The sequence below is a fragment of the Synchiropus splendidus genome, chromosome 6 (genome assembly GCF_027744825.2).
Source record: "Synchiropus splendidus isolate RoL2022-P1 chromosome 6, RoL_Sspl_1.0, whole genome shotgun sequence".
NCBI lineage: Eukaryota > Metazoa > Chordata > Actinopteri > Syngnathiformes > Callionymidae > Synchiropus > Synchiropus splendidus.
The window spans coordinates 4,099,901-4,124,538 of record NC_071339.1 but is presented as its reverse complement, the minus strand read 5'-3'; the positions used below and the strand labels follow the sequence as shown (position 1 = coordinate 4,124,538).

The 24,638-nt window shown below is 47.2% G+C and overlaps 2 protein-coding genes across 3 annotated transcripts; one reads left to right on the top strand and one right to left on the bottom strand.

The window, feature by feature from the left end:
* The first annotated feature begins 1,490 nt into the window (after positions 1 to 1,490).
* myh7ba (myosin, heavy chain 7B, cardiac muscle, beta a) lies at positions 1,491 to 15,729 on the top strand. 2 transcript variants are annotated; one of them, XM_053867730.1, is made up of 45 exons: positions 1,491 to 1,570; positions 1,744 to 1,912; positions 2,073 to 2,216; positions 2,903 to 3,006; positions 3,721 to 3,864; positions 3,939 to 4,095; positions 4,171 to 4,198; positions 4,356 to 4,452; positions 4,930 to 4,953; positions 5,030 to 5,122; positions 5,202 to 5,265; positions 5,559 to 5,657; positions 5,734 to 5,837; positions 5,906 to 6,044; positions 6,113 to 6,231; positions 6,747 to 6,896; positions 6,992 to 7,162; positions 7,236 to 7,415; positions 7,491 to 7,623; positions 7,690 to 7,763; positions 8,016 to 8,103; positions 8,174 to 8,291; positions 8,465 to 8,588; positions 9,351 to 9,487; positions 10,567 to 10,822; positions 10,899 to 11,141; positions 11,217 to 11,393; positions 11,468 to 11,613; positions 11,689 to 11,779; positions 11,918 to 12,307; positions 12,396 to 12,522; positions 12,600 to 12,718; positions 12,783 to 12,979; positions 13,041 to 13,224; positions 13,299 to 13,464; positions 13,535 to 13,659; positions 13,722 to 13,837; positions 13,908 to 14,100; positions 14,174 to 14,377; positions 14,444 to 14,569; positions 14,672 to 14,842; positions 14,909 to 15,013; positions 15,083 to 15,178; positions 15,247 to 15,381; positions 15,579 to 15,729. In XM_053867730.1, the coding sequence occupies exons 3-45, from the start codon at positions 2,120 to 2,122 to the stop codon at positions 15,588 to 15,590; spliced, it is 5,823 nt and encodes a 1,940-aa protein (XP_053723705.1). In that variant the 5' UTR covers positions 1,491 to 1,570; positions 1,744 to 1,912; positions 2,073 to 2,119; the 3' UTR covers positions 15,591 to 15,729. The 2 variants fall into 2 exon arrangements, with proteins under 2 accessions (XP_053723705.1, XP_053723707.1); XM_053867732.1 differs by lacking the exons at positions 1,491 to 1,570; positions 1,744 to 1,912; positions 2,073 to 2,216; positions 2,903 to 3,006; positions 4,356 to 4,452 and having other exon boundaries at positions 4,933 to 4,953.
* trpc4apa (transient receptor potential cation channel, subfamily C, member 4 associated protein a) lies at positions 15,634 to 24,465 on the bottom strand. Its single transcript, XM_053867733.1, has 18 exons — positions 24,322 to 24,465; positions 22,958 to 23,086; positions 20,607 to 20,723; positions 20,465 to 20,522; positions 20,343 to 20,398; positions 20,140 to 20,268; positions 19,864 to 20,065; positions 19,613 to 19,798; positions 18,741 to 18,883; positions 18,533 to 18,664; positions 18,402 to 18,460; positions 18,144 to 18,329; positions 17,981 to 18,071; positions 17,769 to 17,909; positions 17,593 to 17,704; positions 17,410 to 17,522; positions 17,118 to 17,324; positions 15,634 to 17,013 (listed from the first exon to the last, which is right to left on the bottom strand). The coding sequence occupies exons 1-18, from the start codon at positions 24,445 to 24,447 to the stop codon at positions 16,876 to 16,878; spliced, it is 2,325 nt and encodes a 774-aa protein (XP_053723708.1). The 5' UTR covers positions 24,448 to 24,465; the 3' UTR covers positions 15,634 to 16,875.
* Positions 24,466 to 24,638: the final 173 nt, after the last annotated feature.

The window sequence follows — 24,638 nt, the reverse complement described above, 5'->3', positions numbered from 1 at the left end:
AGCTCCTGCTCAGAGAAGTCAGCTGTTGCATGGGGCTGCGGTGTGTCGGTGCAGAGAGATGTGCCGGGAGCTAACACTGCAAACACACCACTATGTGTTTGTGTGTGTATGTGTGTGTTTACACGCTCAAGAATGTGGACTTATTTAAAGCCTGCCGCTCAGGGGACTTTGGGATTCATCTCCTGCTCATGTGTTATCAGCATGCCAGCTTTTCAAATGGTGCAGCGAGTGACATAGTACATAAACCAGCCGCTGGCGCTCTGAAGAGCCCCTCAGCCCAGAATAACCGTGGACCGCTCTATCTCACCGATGCCCGAGAAAGTTTGAGCCATCACCGCGACACCTCTTGGTCTGCCACCGAAACAGATAACAGCAGCAACAAAGATGGCTGCCCTTCCAAACACTTCCTCCTTGTTTACATCGCTGGCATGGATGTAAACGCTGATTCAAATTGCCAGTGTAATTGTCTTTATCATCTCCAGAACAATGTCCCACAGTCGAGAGTCAACAGTCAATCTCCCAATCAGGAATGCTGGCTTTGTCTATTCTGAGAAACGGTGGTCCCCCCCGCCCAGACTGCACTGTCACACTGCTCTCATACCAACCTCTCGCCTGTTCTGAAGGTCAGAGTCAGTGGAGCCAGGGCGAGAGGCTCCGTGCTCGCACAAAAATGTCATTCTGGAAAATATAACACACATATTTCAGTTATTTCTGGTCCCGCAGTTCACTCTGGAGAAACAGTAAAGTATTCATGGGAACGGAAATCAAACTGAATTAACTGAATTTACACCAGATTTTAATCATGGACTTAAGATTGTGTGGCCATATTAGAAAAGGCTTTAAGAAAGACAGTGAAGTAGACAAGAAGAAATCAAATACACTCCGGATTCACTACACACTCACACCATAGACACACATGCACTTTATTTCGCGACACACACACACACACACACATTCACATGCTGGATTATTGTTGTTTGCTTATTTTACTTATTTCTTATCTTTATTTGTACTATTGTTTTTTACTTGCTCTTATGTTTCCACCTGCCATGCGGCTGGAAATGGGAATTTCTCTTCTATTTATCTACCTCACTCAGAAATCTCTGAAAAAAATATGAATTAGAATAAAGACTCCCACATGATCGACTTGCATTTAACGAAAACGAGTCCTTTACGTACCGAGATCCAGTACAGACTAATGTATTTAAAAAAAAAAAAAAAAATTCTGTCGAATCTTTACTTGTTTCACAGTGACTTGGAAAGTGTCTTCAGGTCAACTGAATCAAGATCAAGTCGCTTAAAAGCAGAGCTAAATGCAGAAATGCAGAACTAAACTAAGAAGTTAAGAACTTTAAAGTGTTATTCAAAAACATGAAACAGTCTGTGTAGTGGCAGTAGAGCGAGTAAGAAGCGGGCGAGACATTGCTTTTTCCACCTCATGCCATCATGTCTCTATTAATACATTGTTGTGTATTAATAAATCTCTTTGAAGTCACACAGCTACTGAAATAATCGCCTCTAAAGTTGCATCCTCGCAGGCCACAAGGGCAAACATGCTCCACTCAACCTGGTGAGTGCGTGTATTTTTTGAAGTATCAGGAGCAAATGAGCAGTTGTGGAGGTAGTTTTTTGTGTACAATATAAGTGACCTGAGTGTGTGCGTGTGTGAGAGAGTAGGGTGAGCAGCCAAAAATAGCCGTTTAGCAATGACAAAAACGTAGCTTTCCTTTTGTGTCAATTGAGACGGCGGCCGGGCACCAATGGTCGCCAGAGGAGGAGGACTACATGCTAATGAGGGACAAACGTCCAGGCACCGTGACCTTGACAAACACGCTATAAAGCAGCCCTCATCCCTCGGAGCTGACTATTCGCTGTGGCTTCAGGTCTGTGGACAACTTTTCCCCTCTTTTCGGTAGGTGGTGGGGAAACTACGTTCTTCCACCTTTCTTTAAATTTGACCTTTTTAATCTTAATTTTTCCCCATTAACATACAACATATATTTATACAACCTTTTTTCATTATTTAATTTTTATTTTATTTTATGAAAGTTTATTTATTTTACTCACCAAAGGAGCGCCGCCATCTTTTCTGCCAGTGGTGCGGTGAGCAGCCGACGTCATGTCCCGCTTTGACATGTCGCAGTTCGTGGATGCGGCTCCTTTCCTCCGCAAGAGTGACCTGGAGCTCCTGGAGGCTCACACCGTGGCCTTCGACGGTAGGGCCGTGAAGTTTTCCCGCACCTGTTCGCCCTTGTTCAAGAGCTTGAGTACTTTACCTACGAACATGTATACAGATAGCTATTTCATAATGAAAATACTATACAAGTTGCTATTTCATGATGAAAATACTATACAAGTTGCTATTTCATGATGAAAATGCTATACAAGTAGCTATTTTATGATGAAAATACAATACAAGTAGCTATTTCAATATGAAAATACTATACAAGTTGCTATTTCATGATGAAAATACAATACAAGTAGCTATTTCATGATGAAAATACTATACAAGTAGCTAGTTCATGATGAAAATACAACACAAGTAGCTATTTCATGATGAAAATACTATACAAGTAGCTATTTCATTATGAAAATACTATACAAGTAGCTATTTCATGATGAAAATACTATACAGGAAGCTATTTCATGATGAAAATACTATACAAGTAGCTATTTCATGATGAAAATACTATACAGGAAGCTATTTCATGATGAAAATACTATACAAGTAGCTATTTCATGATGAAAATATTATACAGGTAGCTATTTCAGACATTTATTGAAGGCTTTAAATTTGTTGAAATGCTCAGGACATGGTTAATTCTGTTCTAATTATTTGAATTTATAATGTGTACGTTGTATTTTCTTAACCTATTTATTTTGAAAACATTCCGACCGTCAGGTAAGAAGCGAGCCTGGATACCTGATGAGAAAGAAGCCTACATTGAGGTGGAGCTGAGGGAGCTGAGCGGTGATAAAGTCACCGTTGAGACCAAAGATGGGAAAGTAGGTGCCTGGCTTTTATATCTTCACCCTTTAAGAACTGTGCTGAAACAAATACGCAATGTGTAAAACATTTATAACTACGATTACTTTTATGGCTTCAACATTGATTCATGTGCTTGGATTCAAAACAGTATTTATTTTGATAGTTTGACCTTTTGAAAATTGCTCTAGGAATGTCATTTTAGTTGCACAATTCTTTAAAATTTGGATGATTAAAACAGCGCAGCAACAGAGCCTTACAATCAATTGACAGCCAATTTAAAGTGAATAAGCAGCTGAACTTACTGCATGTAAATTGATTTGATTTTTAAATGAACACATTAGTTTTACAGTTTTACAGTATCATAGTTTTTGTATGCAAATGGTCTTGAGTTGCAACATCAGTGTATTTAAATAAGACAGGATTTTAAGAGTTTCAGGACTGAAATATAAAAAAAGTGAATAAATAGTGAAAATAAATATTCCTAAATAGTGAAGTAAAAAAATATTTGATGTCCTTAAGTAAGACATAGAATAGGCCAATTTTCTGTTTCAAAATGAATGTTAATGTCTCGTCCAAATATGAATTCCCAATTATTTATTTTATGATCATTTAATGTAGAAAGAAAATATTGTTGTCTTTAATTCCATTTACAAAACACACTTTCACTAACCAAAAGTCAGATGAACTAAATGATTCCTGAACGCCTAACACTGATTTTCCTTCGCCCACAGACCCTGACAGTGAAGGATTGTGACGTCCAGCAGATGAATCCTCCAAAGTACGACATGATCGAGGACATGGCCATGTTGACTCACCTTAATGAGGCCTCGGTTCTCTTCAATCTGCGGCGACGCTACGCTAAGTGGATGATCTACGTGAGTCGGACTTGACAAAACAAAACAAAAAAAAATTAAACGGATGCCAATATCAATGCTGGCTGTCACCTCAGACCTATTCTGGCCTCTTCTGCGTGACTGTCAACCCATACAAATGGCTGCCGGTCTACACTGCCCCTGTGGTTGCTGCCTACAAAGGGAAGCGCCGCTCAGAAGCGCCGCCGCACATCTACTCCATCGCAGACAATGCTTACAACGACATGCTGCGCAGTAAGTCCTCACAAACTTGACTGGATCTTAATGTGAAGTACCTTATCTTAAAATGATTTTTCCTCTCCTCACCAGATCGAGAGAACCAGTCCATGCTCATTACGTAAGTGTCAAAGCAAACCACACACACAAAATTTAACACACAATTGAAATGTGTTCACAAAATCCCCATTTTTTTCTCTTTTTTCTTTTGCTCTTTTTCACTTGTGTAATAATTTCCAGTATTTTTACATGTTTTTATATTTTTCACACTCCTATAGCGGAGAATCCGGTGCTGGCAAAACTGTCAACACGAAACGTGTCATTCAGTATTTTGCCATTGTGGCAGCTCTTGGGGAAACATCTGCTAAGAAGGCAGTAAGGCTGACATGGCAACCCACATTTTTGTTCCTCCCCTTTTCTCTTCAGTTTATTTTTCTTTTTTTACTTCAGTTTTATTTTTGAGATAATTTTGTCCCTCAAACCCTAAAGTGCATTTCCCTCAACAACCATAAAATTCATACATTTTCCTCCCTGGTGAATGTGATGACGTTTCTGTCTGAGCCTGTCTGTGTCATGTAGCCCCCTCCTCTGCCACTTGTTGACTTTTTGAATCATTTTTCTTTTTCATTTCCTGTCTATTTTTTGGCTTCAAATCTTTCTATTTTTTAAAATGTCCTTGTTGTTTGATACTCATTTTTATCCCCTGCGTTCCCAACACATCATCTTTTTAAAAGGTGGCCATTGTTTTGTTTTTTTTCTTTCACCACGTTTAACCAATCTCCCCACTCCTAAGATCATCCAAATAGAAAATAACATCCCTCTCACACTCTTCTTCCTTTCTTGCTCCCATAGCAGGGACCAGCCACTAAAACAGGGGTGAGTGAAGAAGTGTGCAGCTTGTTTGATGGAAATATAGCAAGATTTTAAACGGACGCTTTGCTCTTTCCTTTAGGGGACTCTTGAAGACCAGATCATTGAGGCGAACCCCGCCATGGAGGCGTTTGGTAATGCCAAAACTTTGAGGAATGACAACTCATCCCGTTTTGTAAGTACATATTTGTTCCACATTTAAATCCAAACTCTTTAGCTTTGTGTTTTGTATGATTTTCTACTTTTTCTGACAGGGAAAGTTCATTAGGATTCACTTTGGACCTTCCGGCAAACTGGCGTCGTCTGATATCGACATATGTACGTGACATCAGCAGTTTGATCTTGAACATTTAATCTTAAATGTTATGCATTGAGCTCAAAACTAATGGACAAAATTTGCCTACATGAATTTAATCAATGACTTATAACTGGACATAAAATAAAACGCTGTCCATCTGTCCCAACCTGTTTATCAGTCGCTGGGTCAGAGGCCTCAATAGGGGGCGCCAAACGTCCTTAAACCTAAAAACGCCTTAAAAACGAATTTAAATTTATTTCTCTTTAAACACTTTGCAATATGGATTCTAATGTCTTTGTTTAATTGTCTATAGACCTTCTGGAAAAATCCAGAGTTATATTTCAGCAGCCCGGCGAGAGAAGCTACCACATTTACTACCAGATCATGTCGCAGAAGAAGCCAGAATTGCTGGGTGGGTGATTTTAATTGCTTTGGCCTGTTTTTTTTCTTTTTTTTGAGAATTCATCCAATGACACAATTTGTTTCAGACATGCTGCTGGTCTCCTCCAACCCCTACGACTATCACTTTTGCTCCCAGGGAGTGACCACGGTGGAGAACATGGATGATGGTCAGGAGCTGATGGCAACTGATGTAAGCGTTTTCCTTTTGCTGTGCAGAAAATCCTCAATCTCTAAAGGCATTTTTTGGTTTCCCTGCAGCATGCGATGGACATTCTGGGGTTTCTGCCAGAAGAAAAGTACGGCTGCTATAAAATAGTTGGAGCCATCATGCATTTTGGCAACATGAAGTTCAAACAGAAGCAGCGCGAGGAGCAGGCGGAGGCGGACGGCACTGAAAGTAAGTACAAGTTCCATTGTATATAAGGATAATTTTACATGTTTTAGTGACATTGTGCTGTTTGGCAGGTGCTGACAAAGCTTCCTACTTGATGGGCGTCAGCTCAGCTGATCTCATCAAGGGTCTGCTTCACCCCAGGGTGAAGGTCGGGAACGAGTTTGTGGTGAAGGGACAAAATGTCGAACAGGTGTGGAAATGAGATTTTGCTTTTCCATATAAATGCATAGCAAGTATAAATGACTATCAACTGAAGAATGAAGTTGGGATGGCAGTGACACTAAGAAAGCACAAACAAAGTTCAAAGGCCATTTCTTTTTCTTTACAACACAACTACCCAAACCTCTTGTTTAAAGTTCTGTGTGATAGTACACTATTAAGTTTCATAGTAATGTTCATCATTAAAACAAGAGACAGACTGTTATTTTCATGGTTTAAACCAAACAAAAACCTACCACCTTCCGATGACGCTACGCTGTGCATAACCATGAACACAATCATCATTTTTAAGTCCGTGACAGATGTTAATTTTGACGTTGATTTATTTATTTTGGCACCAATTTGGTATATAAACAAATATATAATGTATATAAACAAAGGTGTATTGATTTAAAGTTCAACTTTATACTGGCTTGTTTAGTACCATCAACTGAGGGCTCACACACAGCGGAATAACTGTGGAATGTGGAATGTCTGTGTGTGTAGGTGAACTATTCCGTCGGTGCTCTGGCCAAATCCACCTATGACCGCATGTTCAAGTGGCTTGTGGGGCGAATTAACCGGACGCTGTACACCTCGCTGCCACGTCAGTACTTCATAGGAGTCCTGGACATTGCTGGCTTTGAGATCTTTGATGTAAGTTTTATTGCTAGTTTGCCGAAAAATGCTGCTCAAACTTCACATAGTATGATTGTTTTTATCCTCTAACCGGAGCTTTTGTGGGTCGGCAGCTCAACAGTTTCGAGCAGCTGTGCATCAACTTCACAAATGAAAAACTGCAACAGTTTTTCAACCATCACATGTTCATCCTGGAGCAGGAAGAATACAAGAGGGAGGGCATTGAATGGACCTTCATTGACTTTGGTTTAGATCTTCAAGCCTGCATCGATCTCATCGAGAAGGTTCGTTTCATTTTGTCCATGAATGGTTTGAGGAGATGTGAGGTTTCTGCAGCATCTTCTGCTGCTCTTACAGCCTCTGGGCATCATGTCCATCCTTGAAGAGGAGTGCATGTTCCCAAAAGCAACGGACCAAAGTTTTAAAGCCAAGCTGTTTGACAATCACATCGGCAAGTCTCCCAATTTCCAAAAGCCAAGGCCAGACAAGAAGCGCAAGTTCGAGGCCCATTTTGAGCTGGTGCACTATGCTGGAGTGGTAAGAGCGGGCTCCCATCCGCGTCCAAACAATGTGATGGATGAGAACACTGACGCCGGCTGTTGTGATCCGTAGGTGCCGTACAATATTTTTGGCTGGTTGGACAAAAACAAAGACCCACTCAACGAGACTGTGGTGTCATGTTTCCAAAAGTCTGCCAACAAGCTGCTAGCATCTCTCTATGAAAATTATGTCGGATCTGATTCAGGTAATATCAGATAACAACAGTAGAACGCAGCAATATGGTAAGGCTCATGACAAATGTACTCAACAGCTGAACAGAAGACCGGAGGAAAGGAGAAGAGAAAGAAGGCAGCCTCCTTCCAGACTGTGTCTCAGCTTCACAAGGTGAGAACGATAGGGGTGTTTTGTCTTTACTAACTTGCAGGACCCGGGTCTGTGGGCGTCATCGGACACAGGGATGGAGCCAGTTAAGACTTGCAGTGATGTTTAGGGCACTGATCACATGAACATCACTTTAAGTCTGTGCTGGCTCCTCTCAGCTTTGCACCGCTTGTGGAGAAACTTGGAAACATTGTCAGATAAAATAGTGACTTCAACATTGTTTTGAGTCCAATTGCTTAGCTATTTTCTTTTTAGGAAAACCTGAACAAGCTGATGACGAACCTGCGCAGCACTCAGCCCCACTTTGTCCGCTGTATCATCCCAAATGAGACCAAGACCCCAGGTGAGCCTCCCTCACCCACTGCTGCGGTGTCTTGTCGGTCTGGGCTGTGATCTGACGCCGGTCTTCTTAGGGATCATGGATCCGTTCCTGGTGCTGCATCAGCTGCGCTGCAACGGCGTTCTGGAGGGCATCAGGATCTGCAGAAAAGGCTTTCCCAACAGGATTGTCTATGCCGAGTTCAAACAGCGGTGAGAGGAACGTTCAGACAGGAAAACCAAATGTTTCCTCGACTTGCTTTTGCTACCTAAATTTAGTACAATTTCAGTCATCAATGTAATATACCAACAAAGTATTAAATACATTTCCATGTTATTTGTTGATACTAACCTTAAACTTTTCCCTTCTTCCGATTCTAATGCAGCTACCGCATCCTGAACCCACAGGCCATCCCAGAGGACACGTTTGTGGACAGCAGGAAAGCTTCAGAAAAGCTGCTGTCCTCGCTGGACATCGACCACACCCAGTACAAGTTTGGACACACAAAGGTACCACGCTAGTTTGGTGGAATATTTTGTTCCTTTAAACTGCAATCGTCATGCATTTTTATTTACTGATTATATAAGGGTTAAGGTTGTAGAACAAACACGGGCAAATCCATTCCACATTAAAGTCAAATTTCCAGCTGCTTCACAGCGTTTAGCTTCAGTGTGTTATCTATTATGTTATAGAATTGATTTTTATCAACCTCTCGTGCCCCCCAACAAGTTAAATAAGAAGTGGTCGGGGCCCTGGGCCTCATTACTTGGAGTGTTTTGAAATTTTCACTTAATTAACATGAACTGTAAAGTGTGTTAAATTAACACATGAAGTGCATATGTCCTTCTTTCTTCCTCTCTTGTTTAATTCAAAATGAAACACAATTAAAGTAGATAAAAATGAACAATGTTTAATTTCAATTTGACAATATTAATTCATCACCACTCTGTGACTTATCTGGTAAAAACAAATATTGTTTGTGAGCATGAAAATAAAACTAATTGGTGCTCCACAGTGTGAGTTTGGAGGTTAGCAGCAAGGTTTAATGTTGAGCAAGGTGTCAGTCAAACAAGTGAGTTTGATGGACTCCAAACTGTAATCATGCTGGACTGTGAATCTGATCCCACCGGACTAAAAATAAGTGGCTCATGGTTATTATCACTTATTGATTCAAGAAGCAGTGACCGATCGTGGGGAATTTTAAAGAGTCGAGTGGCTAAAATTGGCTGCGATATTCATTTCTGAAACACAGGGTGTCAAATCTGTCGCAGGTCTTTTTCAAAGCGGGTCTGCTGGGTCATCTGGAGGAGCTGCGCGACGAGCGCTTGGCCAAAGTCCTGACACAATTCCAGGCCATCGCCCGCGGCAGGATCATGAGAAATGAGCTTGAGATGATGAACCGCAGAAGGTGTGTAACATTAAGAGGACAGATGCGTTTTGTCTTGCGCCCCTGCTCCAGCAGGTGTCAGAGGTCACGTAAAAAACAGTTTTGCTTGAGAACACAAACACTGTCGGATGAGCTGCCGGGATCCAGTTTCACTACACCTTCGCTACAGTTAGTTCTGGAACCTCTCTCCCAGGTTCCAGAATGTGTGGCATGCAAGGGCAGGGTCATTGGCGTGTGTTAGGCGTGTGCATGCCCTTGTTTAGCGAGCGTGCATGTGTGTGGCCCTGCGCTCAGTCCGGCCTCGTGGCTCATGCAGGTCCTCTGCCATTCTCTCCACTCGTTCGCTAAATTAAACAATGCTGACGGTGTCCTCGGTGCAGGGTGGCGACATGTGTCAAGAGGCAGCTGCTCTGGCCCTAAAAATACGGCTGCCCTCGCCCTCCTTGGATGCCCGATGGCCCCTGGCCCCCTTTTGTCCGCGACGCCTGCACTTCTAAGTGCGCGCATTGATGGGATATGTGGAGGATGAGGGGGGCATTTAAAGCCTGCTGTCGGACAGAGGGCTTTGGTTTCTAAATAAACACAGGCGCTCACCTTTGAGGGGCGCCAGTGTGGAGTCATTCCAAAAATGCAATCGCTTCCCCCTCGCAGCCCACAGTCGCCTGCGCCTCACTCAATGTCAGCCTCTGAACAGTGACAGGCGGTCCTTGACCAATCAGTTGCCAGTCCATATTTAGTGGCGTGAAAAGCCGTCCTGGTGAGACTAAATCAAACGCCGACCCAATTTGGTTGCGGTCATGAGCACAGGAGCGGCGGCGTTAGAGAAGCGGTGTGCGGTTTCAGATCGCATCTTAGCCCAGGCTGTGAGTGACACGCCAGTCTTGAAGGGCGACTGTGAGAAATCCACTACCAAGGGCAAATATCATTTGAAGACATTATAGGTTTTCTCACTCGTCATTCGGACTCTGGGGAAAAGAAAAACAAGCTCATAAAAACCCGAGGGAGAGAGGTGGGGGTGGGGCCTCTCTGCTCTCTGCTGCTGCCCCCGCGACCCAGTCAAAATGGACAGGTGGTTGATTGATTTTCACCTCTTGTTAAAGGGAGGCTCTGATGATCATCCAGTGGAACATTCGGGCCTTCAATGCTGTCAAGCACTGGCCCTGGATGAGGCTCTTCTTCAGGATCAAGCCACTGTTGAGAAGTGCCGCCACTGAAAAGGAGCTGGCGGCTCTCAAGGAGGAGATGGCCAAGCTGAAGGAAGCCTTCGAGAAGTCGGAGGTAAAGCGTAAAGAGCTGGAGGAGCGGCAGGTCAGTCTGACCCAAGAGAAGAACGACCTCTCACTGCAGCTGCAGGCGGTACGTCCCTGGCGGTGTGCAACCGTGTGTTGGGCGTTGGCAATGTCAGCGTCTCACCATGCCATCGCTGCTCTAGGAGCAAGACAATCTTGCAGACGCCGAAGATCGCTGCGACCTTCTCATCAAAACCAAGATTCAGCTGGAGGCCAAAGTCAAAGAACTGGTCGAGAGGCTGGAGGACGAAGAAGAGATGAGCGCTAATGTGCTGGCCAAGAAGCGCAAGCTTGAGGACGAGTGCGCTGAGCTGAAGAAAGACATCGACGACCTCGAGATCACTCTGGCTAAAGTGGAGAAGGAGAAACATGCCACTGAGAACAAGGTGAGAGGTCACGAAGACCCTAATGTTCGAGGAAACGCAGAGACTTGTGTCTTAACCTCTTTGTTCAACCTGCAGGTGAAGAACCTGATCGAGGAGATGGCAGCTCTGGATGAGAACATCCTCAAGCTGACCAAGGAGAAGAAGGCTCTCCAAGAGGCTCACCAGCAGACTCTGGATGACCTGCAAGCAGAGGAGGACAAAGTCAACTCCCTGACCAAGGCCAAGACCAAGCTGGAGCAGCAAGTGGATGATGTGAGTCGTGAGATTCCCTGGAAGAACGTCTCTTCCCTTCTAATATGCAGCCAGCTGATCACATGCTCTCTCAGCTGGAAGGATCTTTGGAACAAGAGAAGAAGCTGCGGATGGACTTGGAACGGGTCCGACGCAAGCTGGAGGGAGACCTCAAGCTCTCCATGGAGTCTGTGATGGACCTGGAGAACGACAAGCAGCAGATCGAGGAGCGGTTGAAGAAGTAAAACATTTTCAAAGAAGACTTAAAAAGCAGCCGTGTTTTCAGATTGGGATGAATATCATTGTGCTCTTCTAGAAAAGACTTTGAAATGAATCAAGTGAACGCAAAGATCGAGGATGAGCAAGCGTTGGTGAACCAGCTGCAGAAGAAGATCAAGGAGTTACAGGTGACATGTCTTGAAAAGTTTCAAAAAAACTTCATTTAAAAACCTAAATATAGATCAAAGTAACGCTTGAAGTTCATGGCAACTTGTTAAGTCCTTACTTGGTTTGACATGTCGGGAATATGTGCTTCTTCTCCTCAGGCTCGTACGGAGGAGCTGGAAGAGGAGCTGGAGTCCGACCGGGCGTGCCGGGCCAAAGTGGAGAAGCAGCGGAGCGACGTGGCCCGAGAGCTGGAGGACCTCAGCGAGCGCCTGGAGGAGGCTGGAGGGGCCACGTCTGCTCAAATTGAGATGAACAAAAAGAGGGAGGCAGAGTTCCTCAAACTGCGGCGAGACCTGGAGGAGGCGATGCTGCACCACGAGGCCACCACGGCGGGTTTACGGAAGAAACACGCCGACAGCGTGGCGGAGCTGAGCGAGCAGATCGACAGCCTGATGCGAGTCAAGCAGAAGCTGGAGAAGGAGAGAAGCGAGGCCAAGATGGAGGTGGACGATCTGTGCTCCACCGTGGAGCAGCTCTCAAAGGGCAAGGTATAAAGAGACTGGAGAGTCACATGAAACTTTGTTGGATCCTGATCCTGGAAGAGGGGAACTTCAGCTCAGATAATCTGTCTCACAGATCGGCTTAGAAAAGATGTGTCGCCACTATGAAGACCAAATGAATGAGGCTAAAGCCAAAGTGGAGGAGCTCCAGAGGCAGCTGAACGACACCAGCACTCAGAGGGCTCGCGTCCAAGCTGAGAGCTGTAAGACAGTCCACACGCACACACCTGAAGAACGTTTCAGATACTTGGAAAATAACACAAGCTCATCCGCCATCCAGCTGAACTGGGCCGGAAGCTTGAAGAGAAGGAGTCCTTGGTGTCCCAGCTTCAACGCAGCAAAAACTCCTTTGCCCAAAATGTGGAGGAGCTAAAGAAACAGCTGGAGGAGGAGCACAAGGTGAGACTTGTGACGTCAGGCAGGTTGGAGCTTCAGCAACGCTGCGTCTCTTTGGGCCCAACAGGCGAAGAGTGCCCTGGCTAACGCCCTGCAGTGCTCCCGCCACGACTGCGACCTCCTCAGGGAGCAGTATGACGAGGAGCTGGAGGCCAAGGCTGAGCTCCAGAGAGCGCTGTCCAAGGCCAACGTCGAGGTGGCGCAGTGGAGGACCAAGTATGAAACTGATGCCATCCAGAGGACTGAGGAGCTGGAAGAGGCCAAGTGAGTGGAGATCTAGTCAGTCATGGGAGCAGAGACTCACTGGAGGGGCTGTGACTCTCAGGAAGAAGCTGGTGGTTCGACTCCAGGAGGCTGAGGAGACAGTGGAGGTCTCCAACGCCAAATGTTCCTCGCTGGAGAAAACCAAACACCGACTGCAGACGGAGATCGAAGATCTTGTCATCGACTTGGAACGCTCCAATGCTGCGGCCGCCGTCCTGGACAAGAAGCAGCGTAACTTTGATAAGGTAGTCACATCCAGCATCCAGGCTCGGGAACCCAGGTTCGGTCCTTGAAGGTCCAATGATTCAACTGCCTGCAGGTTTTGGCTGAGTGGAAGCAGAAGCACGAGGAGTGTCAGATGGAACTGGAGAGCTCCCAGAAAGAGTCCCGAGGTCTGAGCACGGAACTGTTCAAGCTGAAGAACTTGTACGAGGAGACTCTGGATCATCTGGAGACCATCAAGAAGGAGAACAAAAACCTCCAAGGTACGAAGCGAGCGGTTGCTGCGGCGGATGATTCCCACTGCTGCACGGTGAGACCATTGTCTGGTTTCAGAGGAGATCGTGGACCTCTCTGATCAGATCAGTCAGGGATCCAAGACCATTCAGGAGCTGGAGAAGATGAAGAAGGATCTGGATTTGGAGAAGAGCGAGATCCAGGCGGCGCTAGAGGAGGCTGAAGTAAGACCTGGTCCCATGGCTTCATCTTCAAGTGAGGAGACTGAGGCTTCTGCTGCTCTCAGGGAACTCTGGAGCATGAAGAAAGCAAAACGCTCCGCATCCAACTGGAGCTCAACCAGATAAAGGCCGAGGTGGACCGGAAGTTGGCGGAGAAGGACGAAGAGATCGACACTCTTCGGTCAGAGGCCCAGCTTTAACCCCTCCTGCACTGATGTGAGCTCAGTTCTGACGGCTGTGTCTCTGTCCAGCCGGAACCACCAGAGGACTCTGGAGTCCATGCAGAGCAACCTGGACGCTGAGGCCAAGTCTCGCAACGAGGCGGTGCGCCTGAGGAAGAAGATGGAAGGTGACCTGAACGAGATGGAGGTGCAGCTGGGCCACGCCAACAGGCAGGCGGCCGAGTCCCAGAAGCTCCTGCGGAACCTGCAGATCCAGGTCAAGGTCAGTCAGAGTGAAGAGATTCAGCGGTCTGAGCCTGGAGCTTCTGGTGAGTCACGCTCGGGTGTTTCTGCAGGACGTCCAACTGGAGCTGGACGAGACCGTCCACAAGAACGAGGAGCTGAAGGAGCAGGTGGCCGTGACCGAGCGCCGCAACAACCTGCTGTCCTCCGAGGTGGAGGAGCTCCGGGCTCTGCTGGAGCAGAACGACCGCGCGCGCAAGCTGGCGGAGCACGAGCTGCTGGAGTCCACGGAGAGAGTCAACCTGCTGCACGCTCAGGTGACCGAGGCCGCACACAGGAGCAGCTTCCCTCAGCTCCACCACTGACCAGCCTTGCTCCTGCAGAACACCGGCCTCATCAACCACAAGAAGAAACTGGAGAGCGACATCAGCTCGCTGTCTGCTGAGATGGAAGACGCCGTGCAGGAGTGTCGCAACGCGGAGGAGAAGGCCCGCAAGGCCATCACTGACGTGAGAGCTGCTGCTGCTGCTGCTGCTGCTGCTGCTGCTGCTGCTGGGCCAAGCCCGCGTGAAGACGCCTCCCCTCTCACCCACCGCACTGTGTCTCTGCAGGCGGCCATGATGGCCGAGGAGCTGAAGAAGGAGCAGGACACTAGCGCTCACCTGGAGAGGATGAAGAAGAACATGGAGCAGACCATCAAGGACCTGCAGATGCGTCTGGATGAGGCAGAGCAGATTGCACTCAAGGGAGGCAAGAAGCAGGTCCAGAAGCTGGAGGCCAGGGTGAGAACGGACGGCTCAAGGTGTGGGGTCAGATGTGGAACCAAGTTCTCATGACTCCACCACCAGGTCAAAGAGCTGGAGAGTGAGCTGGACAGCGAGCAGAAGAAGAGCCAGGAATATCAGAAGGGGCTTCGCAAGTACGAGAGACGGGTCAAAGAGCTGTCCTACCAGGCAAGACCCAGCAGCCGCTGCCCCCCACCGTCCAGCGGGCGAGCGCTGACTTGTCCTTCTCCTCTGCAGTCTGAAGAGGACAAGAAGAACCTGGTGCGTCTGCAGGACCTCATCGACAAGCTGCAGGCCAAGGTCAAGAGCTACAAGAGACAAGTGGAGGATGCGGTGAGTGTGTTGGGGGACCTGAATGCTGGATGTACACTTAAGTCACCGGCTGCTTTGGCTGTGTGCAGGAGGAGCAGGCCAACTCCAACCTGGCCAAATATCGCAAGATCCAGCACGAGCTGGACGACGCAGAGGAGCGGGCCGAGACTGCCGAGTCACAAGTCAACAAGCTGCGCGTCCGCACTCGTGACCAAGGCGGCAAGGTGCGCCCCCGGCATTCATGATGCAGTTTAGATTCCGGGACACGCTCCTGACCCGGTTAAGTCAGCAGCTTCAAATCTGCTAAATTTAGACCAGAGCCCACAAATGTGCGGGTGACCTCACCGAGTCGCCACATGTGATCTGCGGTAACTTGATGGCACCGCATTGGTGGTTGCTAATAAACATCTCTGTGTTTCAGCACGCCGAGTGATGGCGCAGCTGCAGCGGGTCTGTGGAGCCAGTCAACACATGGCGACTGAGACGGAAGGGCAACAAACCAGGCATTTATTAGATTAACCGGACCCACAGCTGAGCAAACCTCAAGGACCTGTTCTTATTTCTTTCCTCAAATAAAGACATGAGAAAGATGTTTGCTCTTTTTGTCTCTGTGCCTGCACCCAGATTCAACAAGTTCCATCGAGAAGAGTCAAAGCTAAATTGTCAGGAAACTTAAGACAGGAGCAGGTCACACGCCTGAGAACATCACCAGTCCAGCAGGTGTCTTTCCTCGTCCACAAGTCAACCCCAGCGAGCAAAAAAAAAAAATTTAAAGTAAAAAAAAACTTGCTTTGGACGGGTGTCTGGACTCAGCCCAGTTCTAAAAAAAAAATTCATGAGAATGTGGAGGTTCCTTTTTTTTGTCATTGCGTCAAATGCAAGGGAGAGTGAAGGCGTTCTTTTTTCCCTTTCAAAAACAGCTGTACTGCACAAGGTCATTTGGACTCAGGACACAGCACATCTTGGGTTCTCGATCAGAGGGAAACAAGGACGTGGGCGCCTGCATAGTTTATTCTCATCCCAAAGCATCTTACAACAATGAAACATTCTCTTACAAAATCAAACCTTTTTTCCAAAATCATGTTAAAATATAAAGCAAAAAAAAACAAAACCTGTGCAATAGTTTATTCAACAGTTGATCCAGATCTAAAACCAGAACAGAAGCTGGATCGTCAGAACTAACCAGCCCGGGCGCATGGTCGAGCGGAACAGAATGAGAAGCCCCAACATGATCGAGACCTTCACTTCCTCAGCCTCAGGTCAGTCTGATCACTCCAAACTGGTTCTGTGTGAAGGGAACCATCTCCTTGCATTTGTGGATTCATACATATTTTCCATAGAATTTGTAAAGGATATATAAAAAAAGGCTCTATTCTCATGAATCTAAAGCAAACAACCAACGCAGTCCTTTCCAATCGTCCATTCATTGTCATCAGACCACGGAGGTGGCCGCAGTGGGCGTGTACGTCGAGCCACCTCTTCCTCGGAGGAAGATGATGGGAGCAGAAAAGGACAGCGTTGACTTCCGGGCAGAAAAACATGCCACCGCCATGCTGCCAAGTCAACGTGTGAAGGTGCGTCGCAGCAGACGGGGCTGGTAAAATCTCGAGCGTCTGGACGGTGAGCTCGGCGGGTTAAAGCACCAACTGCAGGTGTCCATTGTGTTTTCTTGCGATCCCCTTTTGCACTGTCCGATCTGGTGGAGCGGGACCCGGCGGTCAATCGTCCAGCAGGTCTTTGTCCAGATCCATGTAGGGCTCGTCGATGTAGCTGGCAATGGCACACAGAGCAGCTCTGTCGGAGCCCAGCAGCACAGAAACCGTCTCCTTCCAGTAGCTAAAAGGTATGCAGGAGCTCTGGGGGGGAGGAGGGGCAGAATTAGACCCAGCAGAATCTCAGAATCGCTTCACTGTTGGTGTCTGTAGGTGGTGAGCAGGAAAGAAAAAAGAAAGCTACTGACGTTCTCCAGACAGGTGCTGTCCTTGTCCTTGTTGAGGTAGTGGCGCTGCCAGAAGCGCAGCAGGTTGTGGAAGTTGTTGAGCAGGGAGCCCGGGAACTTGACGGCGTACTCCTTCTCCCGCAGGGCGTTGAGGTAGAAGGGCAGCTTGGACTTGCGGCGGGCCAACATCAAGATCACCAGGCTGGTGTTCAAGCAGCTCACGTTCTCCTGCAGCAGGACACAAATAGTGGAGGTTGAGGGCGGCGCCCCCAGGCTGCGGCGGATCCAAGTGCTGTGTGGGTGTGAGAGGGACCTGTGTGAGGGTCTGCACGTTGATGATGTTGATGAGCCGGAAGAGGAAGGCCAGCCGGTTCTCCACTCGAGCCATGTAGGAGAGCAGGCAGCACTCGGACAGCACCTCCACCACTGCCACGACAGAGTCAGAGGGTTGGCAGCTGAACTGACCACCACCACAGCAGCCCTTTCCTGAACTCACCTTTGACATCCTCCGTCTGACTCTCGAACCGGTCCAGCGAGAGGACGATGCAGCGCACCAGCATGTTGGAGTCCACCAGAGAGCTGTTGATCTGGGTCAGGAAGGCCTGGAACTACACAGGGCGTCATGGCAACAGTACCAAGTGCCTCCGCCAGAGGTCACAGTTTGACACATACCTTCTCCGGCGTGTTGACGTATTTGTTGAATCTTTTGAAGGCGTCGATGTTGAACTTCATGAGCTCGCCCAGCAGGTCGAAGTAGCTCTGCAGAACGTCTCTGGACGTGCAGCCGCTGTCGATGATGCAGTACAGAATGTGCTGTGGGCGGGATGACACGGGGTCAGACTGGGGTCACCCTGCGGGGCGAGAGCCACGCCTCCTCACGCTACCTCCAGCAGCCCTCGTTTCAAGAGGAACATCTGGTCTGCATACGAGGTGGCTCCACGGAGGAAACTCTCCACAGCTCTCGCCTGCCAGAACCTGCCGGAAGCAGGGGCAAACAACCGCGTCAGAAACGGCATTCCACAGGGGGGCGCCAGTGTGAAGGCAGACCTGAAAGAGGAGTCCAGAGGCTCCCGCTTCATCACACTGATGAGGCGCGTGAGGAGGCCCTTCTTCCCGTCACACACCAGGCTTCGGTCTGTGTTGACCAGCGCCTCCACCTCAGGGATGTTGGCCTTCATGGAGATGGCGCTCAGCTCGTTCAGCTCCTGGCTGTTCAGCAGGAGGTACTTGTTTCTGCAAAACAAATGACAGGCGGACGTTCCTCTCATGTCCTCCTCATGGACTCCAAGGTAGAGGGATGCTTACTCGTGGTGGTCGCTGAAACTTTGGAGAAGCCGCAAAAACTGTATTTTGAAAGAGGTTTCCTGGGAGCAGAGTCAAAGCAACAGTTAGCCAGCGAAGGCTGCGGAGAATGACTTGACTCGGCGCCTTCCTACCGGGCTACAATCGCAGTTCTCGTTCTGGCCGTGCACCACGTGGTTGGACGCCGTGTACTTCCTCCAGATCAGCTTATCAAACAAGTTATTCAGCCCCGGGATGAGTCGGAATTCTGCCAGCATCTTGTGAACCTGATGGGTGACATGAGCGTTTTAACGTGGTCTGGTTGGAACTGCCCCGCAGCAGCGTCGGCGGTGGACCTGATACCTGGTTCCGCTGTCGCCCCATCAGGAGGACGCCGAGCACGTAAAGCACTTCTACTTTATACATGATTTCATGGACGATCTTCATGGACTGGGGAAGGCGATGCCTGAGCGGACTGGTGGCCAGTGAACTCTCGTCTGAAGATTCTGCAAGTCACGTGAAGTGGAAAAAAATATATACATCTCCTCACTTAACAGTGTGGATATATCAGTTCCCACCAACGACAGAGAATACAGTTGCTATTACTAGTCGAGACCAGGAACCTCCTCACTGGACCCCTTGCACTGTGACCATGACTCAGCCATCACGGTCATCACTCACACTAAACCCAGACTAGGATTGAATTGTAGAGTCAAACACAGATGCTGGGTATCAGTGCTGCCAGCTGTGACTAGCTCTCCTCTCCAGACAGTCCTGAGTGGGTCAGGTCAGGGGTGAGACCAACCAGCTCCTCTTTCATTGATAATTCTCCAACGTCTGCAGAAGCAACACGAGCATGTTTCCTCTCAAATCTCAGTTTGGTAAGTTTACATCAACCAATGAGAGGAGAGAAAAACGACATCAGGAGCCTGCTAGACAACATATGTCGATGGGACTCTGGTCAGAGAAACTGTCTCATAGCAGTCACACAGAATGGTCTGATATTGAAGGCCCACAGCGACGGCTGAACCTGTCAAATGTCTTCATAGTTGTACAGGAAGTAGTCCAGTGTGAAGAGGAAAATGAAAACAAAGTGTAAGGAAAAGATTCGCACAGTTTCATGGGACACACATCAGAATTCAGAGGCAAGTGTGAGCCAGGCTTGTGACGGTCTTGGCTGAAGTACCGGGGTTCTCAAACGTTTGTGGAAACAAGTCCTCAAAAAGCAGACTCACCTGTGCTGCTTTGCTCCGCCTCCTCAGTGGCCATCTGCATGAGGGCATCAAGCACCAGAGCATTGTCCAGCCAAGTGTACCAGTCCTCCAGCTCCTGCAGGAAGTTGGCGCCGGTGGCCTCAGAGACTTTCCTCGTGGCCAACTTGCACAGGCGCTCAATAAAACCGGGGATGTTCAGCAGCGTCACTGTTGAAACATGCAAATGTAAAGCAGAACAAACAGGCGCTCGGTGCGAGGGTTGTTTCTGTTACCTTGATTCACCTCGGCTCTCGACGGACTGGCGTTTCGCTTCTGCTGGGCGTTCTTGGCGAGCAGGGTGTGCTTGTCATCGTTTCCCACATCGGGCTCTGAAATGGTGACTGACAGGATGCGGCAGAAGTTGGCGAGCTGCTGCTGATCAAAACTCTGGACCAGGCCAGACAAATTTGGGATCCCTTCTAAGTGGATCATCTCCTGGGACGGAGGAAAGAAAGTGAGTGACAAACGTCCCAACTCCCGACCAACACAAGGTCACTGCCGTAACCAACCTTTTTGACACCAAGAATATCTTCGATCAGAGTTGCTGTCTGAAGAAACGTCTTCTTGTTGGTCATCAAAGAGAAGAGAAACAAGACAAAGTCATCCCGCGCTGCCAGGCTTCTTGTGACGCCCTCCGTCTGTAAATCACAAGAGCAGGACTTCAGGTCAGCACCAAGCACAGCTTCACAGTGGTGACGTCTCATACACTTACACATATACAACAGTTGTACAGAACACTAAGGCAGTCCTTGACCAGGTCATCATTCACTGCAACACAAAACATGTTAAAAGCCGTGTAGAAACTTTCCATTGAAATTTAAATGATCCACTCACTTTTCGGCTTTTTCTTCTGCATCGTAAGAGTGGGCCTCATCAGGATTTCCACCAGCAGCTTCAGGCAAAACAAGAGTCACAGTCAAGTTATATCTTACAGAGAATGTGAGGAACAGATGAGGTTAGATAATGGCAAACTCACATCGACTCCTCCAAACAAGTCAAAGATGTATGTGTTGGGGAAGGTGGATTCCTGAGCCGCTTTTCTATCCTCCGTGACAAACGACATGGCCTCCATTGACAGGTCGGAGGACAACATCTACAAGAGGAACAACACGTCAAACGTGGAAATGCAGTGTCTCTCCCAAAATGCTTCAGAGGGGGCGCTGTGCACTTCAACAGCACGCCCACCACCCTGGAGGACATTGCACAACATGGAGGAAGGTTCCCTTTCCTGTAGAGAAGCTCTTTAGCTAGTTCTTCTGCTAAAGCAACTCCAAAATCATGTTGTTTGTTTTCCCATTTACTTGTCAATATGTCATTTCTCCCTCTATCTGCATGGATTCAGGGAGAGGGAGAGAGAGATAGATAGATAGAGAAAGAGAACATTTTAGCCTCAATAACAAGTAGGGAGAGTTATAGTGGCCCCAAGTGGACAAGATGTATGTTTCACAAGAGACGGATAGATAAAAATGTGAAAGTTGCTTTAAGTTCTTTGATGTCCAGTGTCTTCAACTGTGTAATGTGACTTCAATATCAAGGCAGAACAGTGTCAGTTTGCTTTACAACGTGATTCTAGACATCCATTTGGAATATATTGAATACATTATTATATGAAAGTAATCTGAATTAAGCATATTGCTCAATTTCCATCACTATTCTATAACATGGCTGACGTCGACCAATCGCTAGGTCCCCACCCTCCAAACACAAAAACCCAGGGGAAACACTGAAACGTTACGGCAAAAAAACCTAAAACTTCCATGCTGTTCTTTAAAACAGCTCAACTGGAACATGACTTTAATCTCAACCCCAGCAAAGACTCCTCGCCTGATAGACGCCAATGACTAAAAAGTAATGCCTTTGAAATGGTGACATGAAGTTCAGTCACCTTAAAGTGAGCAACGTCAGCTCACCCTCAACTTTTGAATGTAGCAAAGGTGCCTCAATCTCACACCCGTCCCAGATATAGTTTATGGTCCTAAACTCATTAGTGATAAAGAATCTTGACTCAATCACCCTTGATCTGCTCAACTTCCACCACGCTAGGTTGTGAGGGCTCATCACAGCTTCCTTCACATTCATCCAAGCATCTGCCATCATCCTTCTGCACGTTTAAAAAGTAGCTAACATTTCATTGTCGCTGTTCACATCCTCCTTGTTGTACTCAAAAGTAGCTTACAAGTCTTTCTATTTCTGCATAAAAATCATTTTTGATCAAGCGTCTGTGGATGACATGTTTTACAGCCAGATGTTATGTTCAAAGTAGGGCTGCAACAAACGATTGTTTTCGTTGTCGACTAATCCATTCATGATTTTTTTAGATTAGTCGACTAATCGCGCTTACCTTTGTTTGGACTCTTTGACTTTCTGTTTAACGTAAAGTTGCTTAAATCATATCACCGTGATACTCCGACACCATACATTATAAAGCAAGTATATTAAAATAATGTCACATAATCCAGGAACAAGTATTGACCCTGTGAAGCATGAAGCATAAAACAGTTGTCAGAGAGCTCCAGTTCTTTAAAACTGAGGTCTTTATTGGTCCTTAAGAATTTAAAATCATCACTATACACATATGTATCTCATATAAAATATTTGATCAACATCCACCTCAAAGGTCTTATTTGAATAATCATCTAAAACCATGTGTTCGGTGTAGCTCAGTTCTGGTTATTATTAGGAGGAAGAGAGAGACTGAGGACACTTCACTACACCACTGTGAAAAGAAAAGTCACTCCAGAAGCGCAGATGTGACGTGTGCGACATCATTAAAAACAAATCAATCTCCTCTTACAAGTTAGCTGCGTGCTAACCGACATGCTAGCTGTTAGCTGGAGGGTGTGCGGCGTCAGAGACCAAACACGGAACACTCATTCATCATTCTATCGTGGTGTCGAAGGAGTTTGCTCATCCTTAAGACACATTATCTCCGCAAACAAAATGAGGCCACGCTTTTCAACACCACAACCCGTCGCCGCTCAAACTCCTCCGTGACTGTGACTGAGTGCGGCTACAGCAGCTGGTTGGAGTCGGACCTCAGTCAGGAACCAATTGAAGGAACAGAAAGTAACATATCGTAATGATTCCAGAGAATGTGATATTTTGCTGTAGACGATATCAATGACATCAACTCATCGTTGCAGCCCTATTTCATTTTTACATGTTTGTGGCATCATGTTAGTTATATACCTGACATTTGGCTGGAGAAAAAACACATCACTCTGGTGAAATATAAACTAGAGGTGTGTGGCTGTGGAAAGAAATCTAATGTGACAAAACAAATGTTTTCATTCAGGCCGTTTACGAGATTCAAACAGCAGTAAATACCGTGAGAAGGCTGTGGGCTTGAGAGAGGTCACTGTTGGGATGGCTGCTCTCGTAGAGCTTCTGTAGCAATGTGGGAATGCCATTCCACTTTGCCCGTTTATCCCTCTCCTGGAGCAGGCCTCCTGGCAGCTATGGAGAGAGCACACACCAGGGTCAAATGGTAACGTGCACAAACCTCCCAGCATATAATACAGCGATGGAAATCATGACAACTACAGACAGTAAAAGAAAAGGGTCCCTGTGTTGATGAGAAGAAGTTCAAAGCTGAATTAAAGCCACGGAAGGCTTTGACTCGCTTATGTGATCGACAGGACAGCTAATGTTGGTCCGCAACAATTGTGACTGGCTGGAAGGTAGTGAGACGGCAATTGATGCATGCTTTTAGAGAATGATGGTCTGTTTCTGCACTGGTTTGTTGTACATTGGGGCTGTATATCAACACTCCTCCAGTCAAGTTCAAATGTGGACGACTATGATAATGTGTTTGAAGAGTGGACAGTCGTCTGCATGTGCTCTATGTGGCATTGCACATGCAAGACAGTGCTGCGTTCTTACATGCTCCTTCCAGGATCAGCCTTTCTCAGCTCCAGCAACTGGGTCAGGTCACTCCCACTGGTTAATCTTTTGAATAAATGTGCCTTAGTTATCCTACTATCAAGCACACAGACTGACACTGAGTGAGGAATACTCTGAGTGATATCACATGTGCAAGACTCAGATGACAACTGGAGCTGGAGGGCCACGTTTCAATGCAACATTTCAATTAAATCGATATTTATCATTATACGTTACAGCTTGGAGAGCAACAGTTTCTACTGAAGTCAGTTGCATCAGCCGCAGAACCGTCTCCATGTATGGAGCGGGATCTTATAGTGGTTACCATGGCGTTACGTAATGAGCGGAGACGTTCAGCTGGTTTAGCTCGGACGCTCGCAGGCGTTTCGAGTTCCACTGATTAACTCGCAAGAACTCAACATTGGGTGACAATAAAACGTTTTAAACTCGTTTGTAATGAGAACGACTCGAACGGACAGCGAGCGAGTCGCTGCGGGGCTGCTGAGACCTTTTAATCGCATGGCCTCCGATGCTAAGCTAACGGGTGCTAACAACAAAAGGCTCAAGTGCACACAGCCAGGCGAGGAACACCAGCTGTGCGTTCGATAACGGAGTGAACGACAGAATTCTGTCGTGTGTTGAGACGCACGGCTCAAATCGGCGTCTCATACCAGCACAGCAGGCTGGTAGCGGATCCCCCCCGGGAGCGCAGGAGGCTGTCTCCGAGCGCAGGCTTTCCCAGCGCAAGTCCCTGCTCTCAGGCGAACAACTTCACCTCGACTCTGCTGCACCCAAGCGTCTCAACTCACCTGCGTCCCTCGGACGAAACTGCGCCCGGTGATTTTGCTGGCCGTGAGCTTCGCGACGATATTACTTTTACGATGACTTGGTTTTCCTCCAGAACTGGGGGACTCGGACCCCACAAGTGTCGCCATTATTTCTTCTTCTGCACTGAGTGCTGGGCCAGGAAGCGGAAGCCTTTGATCAAGTCTCGGGGTGATACGGCGACACTAAGCGGTGGAGATGCGTTACTACAACTGACTTTTTTCTTTTATGAGAAAAATATTTTCAGGTATTGAATGCAGGCGAGCAAAAACCCTTATATTGGTTGATTAAATTAGGCAAA

What these genes read in the sequence shown, in the direction of transcription:
- trpc4apa (XM_053867733.1), bottom strand. Translation starts at nt 24,447, where the DNA reads ATGGCGACACTTGTGGGGTCCGAGTCCCCCAGTTCTGGAGGAAAACCA. An exon ending in AGTTTCAGCGACCACCACGA is followed by an intron (nt 18,330 to 18,401) that starts GTAAGCATCCCT and finishes TTTGTTTTGCAG; the next exon opens with AAACAAGTACCTCCTGCTGA. An exon ending in ACGTCAACACGCCGGAGAAG is followed by an intron (nt 17,705 to 17,768) that starts GTATGTGTCAAA and finishes CGCCCTGTGTAG; the next exon opens with TTCCAGGCCTTCCTGACCCA.
- myh7ba (XM_053867730.1), top strand. Translation starts at nt 2,120, where the DNA reads ATGTCCCGCTTTGACATGTCGCAGTTCGTGGATGCGGCTCCTTTCCTC. An exon ending in TTACAACGACATGCTGCGCA is followed by an intron (nt 4,096 to 4,170) that starts GTAAGTCCTCAC and finishes TCTCCTCACCAG; the next exon opens with ATCGAGAGAACCAGTCCATG. An exon ending in AACCAGTCCATGCTCATTAC is followed by an intron (nt 4,199 to 4,355) that starts GTAAGTGTCAAA and finishes ACACTCCTATAG; the next exon opens with CGGAGAATCCGGTGCTGGCA.